This window comes from Bison bison, unplaced genomic scaffold, assembly GCF_000754665.1.
Source record: "Bison bison bison isolate TAMUID 2011002044 unplaced genomic scaffold, Bison_UMD1.0 scf7180017864519, whole genome shotgun sequence".
Lineage (NCBI taxonomy): Eukaryota > Metazoa > Chordata > Mammalia > Artiodactyla > Bovidae > Bison > Bison bison.
Genome location: NW_011495072.1, coordinates 20,730,378 through 20,738,736, shown reverse-complemented (window position 1 = coordinate 20,738,736; position 8,359 = coordinate 20,730,378). Strand labels below are relative to the sequence as shown.

The following is an 8,359-nucleotide window of genomic DNA, read 5'->3' as shown; positions in this document are numbered from 1 at the left end:
TCCTTGGAAGGAAAGTTATGACCAACCTAGACAGCATATTAAAAAACAGAGACATTACTTTGCCAACAAAGATCCATCTAGTCAAAACTATGGTTTTTCCAGTAGTCACGTATGGATGTGAGAGTTGGACTATAAAGAAAGCTAAGCACCGAAGAATTGATGCTTTTGAACTATGGTGTTAGAGAAGACTTGAGAGTCCCTTGCACTGCATATAGATCTAACCAGTCCACCCTAAAGGAAACCAGTCCTTTTTATTCACTGGAAGGACTGATGCCGAAGCTGAAACTCCAATACTTTGGCCACCTGATGCGAAGAACTGACTCATTTGAAAAGTCCCTGATGCTGGGAAAGATTGAAGGCGGGAGGAGAAGGAGACACAAATGAGATGGTTGGGTGGCATCATGGACTCAATGGACATGCCTTTGAGTAAACTCCAGGAGTTGGTAATGGACAGGGAGGTCTGGCGAGCTGCAGTCCATGGGGTCACAAAGAGTCGGACTCGACTAAGCAACTGAACTTAACTGAATGCTTAGTCAATTCATTAGCTATTAAGTAAATGGCATTTCCATAATATTTCTGTATATTCTATATATCACAATGAAATTTGAAAGCTTTACTCTTTAACACAAGTTCTATGTAATTTTCACCTTATTTTAATTATTTTAGATTGCATGATTAGTATGAGGGGGCAAAGCCTTTGGTTTTTAAAATTTATCTAATAGTTTTTGATATGGTTAGCACAGGATATATACAAAAACTAAAGGTTTAGGCTTGGCCTTTTGAGTTCACCTATTTAAACATATATTGACAAATGTTTTCATAAATGGTTTTATAATATTAAAATATCAGTGTTGGTGTTTTGAGTGTTTTAAAGCCATTTGTCATGTCCTTTGTCTGAACTATTAGCAGATAAATAGTATCGGAGTTATGTGCCTTTTTGGATGATATAACTCCGTCTTAATTTTACAAATTCTAGATTAAACCTAGATATATGTACATCTTATATGATGTACATATATCATATTTATAATATGCATGGGCAACATAGATTTTATCTCCTCTACTACAGGAACACATGGGGCTTCCATCTATCACCATGAATGTTGTCAAAATTGTTTTTTCAAAGTTATTTTCATTAGCTTAAATACAGTCACAGAAATGGAGAAGGCAATGGCACCCCACTCCAGTACTCTTGCCTGGAAAATCCCATGGACGGAGGAGCCTGGTAGGCTGCGGTCCATGGGGTCATGAAGAGTCAGACACAGCTGAGCGACTTCACTTTCACTTTTCACTTTCATGCCTTGGAGAAGGAAATGGCAACCCACTCCAGTGTTCTTGCCTGGAGAATCCCAGGGACGGCAGAGCGTGGTGGGCTGCCGTCCATGGGGTTGCACAGAGTCGGACACAACTGAAGCGACTTAGCAGCAGCAGCAGCAGTCACAGAAACTTTAGTCCTGTCACACTTCTACCTCATCTAGAGATTAAGTCTGAAGTCTTTGTAATGTAAATGTTCTTATGTTCTGACCTTTATTGCACCACAATATTTCCCAATATTTGCATTACTTTTCTTTCTTCCCTTTTTTCCATGAGGAGTAAGAATATGTTGTACTGAAGAGATGATCTACTTTTGCCTATAATCCCATCCCTCCTCCCTGTTCCACATCCTTGTCAAAAGATTATCCTTACTTGGTATTCCACTTGATCCTTCCTTCCTAAGCTATGAAGATACCTGTCAGCCTACCCTAAAATAAAGTCCCTTCATACTGTTCCTACTTCAAGCTTTGTTTTATCATTCTGTTTTCTTTTCAGGATCCACATTTTCTATATGATTAGTTTTTTTTGTTTGTTTGTTTGCTTGCTGACACCAGTTCAGTTATCACCATATGCAAGCTGGCTTTTGTTTTGCTCTCACCACTCTGGTGAAGCCACTCAAGAAGATCCTTTCTGGTTCCCAGATCCTATGACTTCCTCTCAGTTCTCTTCTTTGGCTATCTCGTTGCTTTTCTCTATTCATGAAAAACCTATGCTAGCCATAGCATTAAATTTCCCTTGTTAACCTAATAACAGTAGCAATTATAATAATAGCAAATAATATTTATTGAGTACTTAGTATCTTCAGACATTGTTCTAAATGCATTCATATAACATTACTCATTTCATCCAAAAAGCTATATAAGATAGCTACTATAATTGTTTTCCGAGCATCACATCTCCCCTTAGTAGCTGCGTGGCTATGGGCAAGTTATTTAATTTCTCTAAGCCTCTGTTTCCTCATCTATTTAAGGTATGTGCTGGTGTTGTTTTGAGGATTGATTTATTAGTATGTATAACATGGACAAGATACTAACTCAGATATGAGCTACTATCTCCATTTTATAATGTAAGCTTAGAAAGTTAAGTAATTTATACACAGTCAAATGGCAAGTAATTTGGTAGAGCTCTTATTAAACTCCAGGCACTGTGGTTTCACGGACTGCGCCCTTAACCAATACACAATTGGCTCTATTTGCTGTTTTTCTGGCTTTGCTTTCTGGAACCTAAAAACACATTCATTGTCCAAAAAAATCTATCCTTGATCTTCTTTTCTTTTCTGTCTACTTGTCTTCTGTTATATTTCACCTAGTCTCACATCTTCACTCTTCAGGTAATTTTGAACTTTCATAAACTCCTCTTCTACTTTTCAGCCACTTAATAAACTTCTTAGCTTGAATGTCCTTCTGCCATCACTCATTTTCTCTCAGTTTTTTTTCCTATGCTTCCCATCTTTGTTACAGTATTACCATTATTCATGGTCTGCAAGCTCAGACACCCCAGGTTCTTTTTAACTTTACTTCATTACCTCTCCAGAACATCCAGATAGTGGTCAAGACTTGATTCTAGCTCTCCTCCTTTTAATAACCCACCGTCTTCCTTTCTTTGGCCAGTGCCTAGTCTGTAACTCATAATCTTTTCTCTGAACTAGGCAATTAGCTTCCATATTTCCACTCTTCTCTCTCCATTTTGTCTTATCACCCCAAGCAAGCTCAATCTTGTTGACATGTAACTCTCACAATTTTAATCTTATGTTTAAAAATCTTTAGCAATTCCCCACCAGTTACAGAATGAAATCCAAATTCCTTAGTTTCCACAATTTTTTCTCCAGCTACCTTTCCATTTTTATTTCTTGCTGTTTCCTATAGCTACTTTTATGTCCATTAGCTTTAACTATGAGCTTTGGATTAAAATTCTGTCCTTGCTGCTAATTTTCATGTGTGACTTTCAGCAAGTTACTTAACGTCTCTGAAATAAATTTCTTCATCTATAAAATGGGAATAATAATATCTCATTACTTGTCAAGATTAAATGAAAAGATAGAACAAAAATATTTGTCACAAATCAAGAAATGGTTTCACCTAAAGTATATTATTACTTTTTAAATTTTCTATAGAATCTGTAATAATGTCAGTATTCTCATTTTTGATGTTGATAAGTTGTATTTTCCTTTTTTTCCTGATCTGCCTGACTAGAAGCTTATCAATTTTATTGGTCTTCTTAAAGAACCAGCTTTTGAGTTCATCAAATTTTTTTCATATTATTCAATTTTTATTTCATTGATTTCTATGCTAATTTTTATTATTCTCTTCTACTTATTTTAGGTTTATTTGTCTTTTTCTGTTTTTTTCAAGGTGTAAGTTGAGGTCATTGATTTAAAGACTTTTCTTCTTTTCTAGTATAGGTACTTAGTGCTAAATTTCCTTCTATGTACCAAATTAACAATACCCCAAAATTCTGATGTGTTATGTTTTTTTAATTCAGTTGAAAATACTTTCTGTTTTTCCCTTTAGCTTCTTCTTTGACTCATAGGTTATTTATAAAGGTGTTATTTAGTTTTCAAATATTTAGGAATTTTCCAGAGATGTTTCTATAACTGATTTCAAAGTTAATTCTGTTGTGGTCAAAAAATGTATTTTATATGACTAATCTTTCTAAACTTATTGATACTTATTTTATAACTCAAAATATGTTCTAACTAGGTCACTAAACTGCAAGTAGAAAAGTGTACCTTCTGTTATCATTGGATCGTGGTGTGGTTTAGGCGCTTAAGTTATGTCCAACTCTTGCAACCCCATGGACTGTAGCCCCGCCAGGCTCCTCTGTCCATGGGATTCTCCAGGCAAGAATACTGGAGTGGACTTCCATTTCCTTCTCCAGGGGATCTTCCCAACCCATGGACAGAACCCGGGTCTCCTGTGTTGCAGGCAGTCTTTACCAACTGAGCTACAAGGGAAGCCATGACACTGGATGGGGTGTTCTTAAAATGTCAACTAGGTTGATGAGCGTTAGTCACTCAGTTGTGTCTGACTCTGTGATCCCATGGACTGTGGCCTCCGGGGCTCCTCTGTCCATGGAATTTTCCAGGCAGGAATACTGGAGTGGGTTGCCATTTCCTTCTCCAAGGGATCTTCCTGACCCAGTGATTGAACCCCAGTCTCCTGCATTACAGGCCAGTGTTGTACAAAATACTTACAGATTTTCTGTCTACTTGTTCTGTGAGTTACCTAGAAAGGTAACATTTTATTTTACAGTTATGGATTTGCCTATTTCTCCTTGAAGTTCTATGTGTTTCTGTTCTAGAAGAATAGCAATGATACCTACACATAGGGTTGCCGTTAGTATTAACTGAGATAATGTACATAAAGCACTAGTATTAGAACATAGTAAATGTACAATAAATATCAACTGTACTATTATTCAGGAAAATGAGAAATTTGTATAGAAATTTGGATTGTTTTTAATTGGCATTTTTTTCTAATCATTTTCCTAATCATTTCCTAATCATTTTTTCCTTCATCATTTCATGTTCATTTTATAATTTTGTCAAGATCAAACATAATACATTCATTAATTACAATTTGAGTCTCATAAACTTACTCTAAAAGAAATAAAATTAAGCCTGAGAGGATGTTTATCTCTATACTTACATTACTTATAATGGTAGTGTCCTGTTTTCGATACTTAAAGGGACTCCTTTGTAATTGAAAGTCTTAAATCCTAAAGATTGAATGTCAAAGAATAATTTCAGTCTAAATTCTTTATACATAATCTTTAGTATAGCCTGTTTTATTTTGTAGTAAATGGGTACATATGATTGTTTTCTAAAAGAGAAGGCAAAATCACCAGCTATATTGCCTATTTTATTAACCCAACAAGATATATGTTTGATTATATCTCATAAAATGGCTCTTCTTTCTTTAAGATCCCCTTGGAAAGGACTTCCAGAGCTGACCAACGAGAATGGCCAATACTGCCCTTTCAGCTGTGAAACACAAGCCTGGTCAATTGCTGCTGTTCTTGAAATACTCTATGACTTATAGTTAGTTGACTCATGCATATATCTTAAGTATGCAACCAGTTGTATTGTTGAATGCAGTTATAATGTAATGTAAATGCTTTATATGCACATGCTAAAGTCATTTTTTAAATCTCATTCATATAATATTGATGCCCTAATAGGTAAGACTATAAAGCATTGGTTTTGCTAATGTAGTTTTTGATTTGAGTAAGAAAAAAAATCATCACTACCAATGGAATGTTTGTCTTTTGAATTCAAGAAGTATTCCTCAGATGTCTAGAAATAAATAATTTGAAAGCCAGAGTTTGAAAAAGAAAAATCATGTAATATTCCTTTCATGCATAAGTGAAATGAAATATGAGAATGTAATAATGAAAGAAATGGAGAAGTATCTTTAAATGGTGGTATATATTTTCTTCAGTAACAGTATATACTGAATAAGCTGTGGTTAATTAATCTTCTCAACCTTTTATTAATAGTTTATCTGCTGCTGCTAAGTCGCTTCAGTCATGTCTGACTCTGTGCGACCCCATGGACGGCAGCCCACCAGGCTCCCCCATCCCCGGGATTCTCCAGGCAAGAACACTGGAGTGGGTTGCCAATTCCTTCTCCAATGCATGAAAGTGAAAAGTGAAAGTGATGTCGCTCAGTCGTGTCCAACTCTTCGCGACCCCATGGATTGCAGCCTACCAGGCTCCTCCATCCATGGGATTTTCCAGGCGAGAGTACTGGAGTGGGTTGCCATTGCCTTCTCCAATAGTATATCTAGCACCTTCCAAATTGCATTCAGAAGATATTAATGAATATGGATTCATGGAAATGTCCACCTACAATATATGTTTGTAAGTGAAGCACAGATGTTTATAATGTGCTTTTATTTTTTTCACTGATAGTGTAATATGTTTTTAATACAACGAATTTCAACAGTATATTTAACATATATTTAATTGTGCTAATGATGCATAGGCTATATGAAAAAATCACAAAGTATTAGAAATTTATTTTCTAAGAAAATTTTTATAAAATTAGTCTTGAGTTCCACTTTCCTACTTTGAGATGGTTTACATTTTCATAATGCAAACCTTCAGACATATTTATGAGAATTTTAAAGAAAAAGGTACTATATTAATTTTCTAAAAATAACTCTTTTTAGTTTGTGTGTAAAAGTGTATTATATTGGTTTCCTGTTAACTGAAAACTGTTGACAAGTTTAGCATGGAGAACAAGCTTAAAATAGAGATATGAATTCAGCAGTTATCTTGACTCCAGTAAAGTCACTTGAATAGCTTTTCATGTGATTTGAAGATAGCTTAAATCTGGAAAAGTCATAAAAGGAAAAAGACTTTTAACATTTGTATGATTTGACATTTTTAATATTACTTATTTTCTAGATGATTTTTTTTAATTATCTCTTTTTGTCTCAAGAAGGCACAATTAGATCATTATACTTTCAGCTGAAGGAAAATAGTTGCAAAAATCCATTTCATTATTCAGTTGTAATATTTATAGTTAAAATAGTGGTACAATAACACTTTTCTCACCTAGAAGTCATATGCCCAACTCCCTTAACTATGAGGAAGGAGTGAAAATATTGAAAAACAAGTAAGCTAAAACTTCTGGGTAATAAAAATATAAAAATGTTTCAGATGCCAAATATCCATGTTCAACCCTACGTTAGTGTTAACTGGCTTGGTTTTCTGGTTTCCCAACCTAAAGCAGATTGACTTCTACATAACTTCTTCATTGATTTCCAAGTTTTCCTTCCTTCTTCATTGTTCAGTGTCTGACCTCTAGTTAGAAAAATGACCTTCCTTGAGAGGGAGAACCATTAGTTATCAAAGATTCACATAGTTCTGTTGTAATTAAACTTCTATATTAAAAGTGGTAAGAAAAGTAACTAAAGACCAACATTAAATCTGTTTTTAAAAAAAGCAAGAAGCAATGGCTGGCTGATGGTTAAATGTGATAAATAAGTAAATGAGTAAATTAATCTTAATAAATAAATAATAACAAGCTTACAGTTTTCAAAACATAGCCATATTGGGTTATCTATGGTAGGGCAAATATCCACCTCACCAGTACATTTTTACGATATCACATTACACTAGAAAATTAAGCAATTCATATTTTTATTAGGAATGTTAATGAAAGAATGTTATTATAATCTGCATGGCCTATTTTAAAGCTTAAGAAGCATGTTACACATTATTTTATCAAAGATTGTTAAAATAATATTAATAGCTTTAGACTTTAGAGGAATAAATGTTTTTGACTAAAAAACATTTCAATAGAATACTTCATTCCTGTGTGGTTTTGAATGAGGTACCATTATATCACATACTGAGAATGGTTCTGTGCCCTGATTCTTAATTAATTCCGATCAGTCTTACTGTCTTACTTGAGAAGTTTGCCAGTTTAACCAGTATGCTGTGATAATTTAATATGTTTCACAGATAACTGAGGAGACCTGAGACCTGTCATCCTGTCCATGAACGTATGTAATGCATTTCTGATACGTCTTCACCTGCTCTGTCTATAGGCAAATGTCACTTTTATGTCTGTGCCAAGAAAATAAAAATCTTTTCTAAAGGACTGTATTTTGCATTTATTATTTAGCAGTTAACTAATTTGTTGGTGCTTACTACTACCACTTATTCAGGACTTGCTTATTTTGGGTGCTTTATCTTTTTGCAGTATGTATGGAAACAAAGACAGGAGGAAGAATTTTAGGCTGTTTGGTAATTTATTTAATTAGCTATGTTGAAATTAGGAGCAAAGTGAACTCTTGATGTATAAATTGACCTATGTTGAGCATGTTAGCAGCTATACATACTCCAGGTATTTCTTGGAATCTTTTTCACTACTGTGAATTTTTTACCTTTCATGAGTATGAGTGAATTGGTCAAACTTGCCAAACTTATTTATAGAAATCTTCAATGCACCAAAATAATAAACTCATGCTTAAGTTGCTCAATTCAGGGGTTGTTTTTCCATTTGTGTAAGACTTGCACTATTAAATGGTACTGA

The 8,359-nt window shown here is 34.4% G+C and overlaps 1 protein-coding gene across 4 annotated transcripts in view; it reads left to right on the top strand.

Annotated features, from left to right (window-relative positions):
• The window catches only part of AGL (amylo-alpha-1, 6-glucosidase, 4-alpha-glucanotransferase), a 101,371-nt gene extending 93,446 nt beyond the window's left edge, over positions 1–7,925 (top strand). For all 4 annotated transcript variants that reach the window (XM_010831000.1, XM_010830999.1, XM_010830997.1 and 1 more), the window contains exon 34: positions 5,237–7,925. In XM_010831000.1, coding sequence (XP_010829302.1) covers positions 5,237–5,354 — 118 coding nt within the window. In that variant the 3' untranslated portion in view covers positions 5,355–7,925. The remainder of the gene's footprint in view (positions 1–5,236) is intronic.
• The last annotated feature ends 434 nt before the right edge of the window (positions 7,926–8,359 follow it).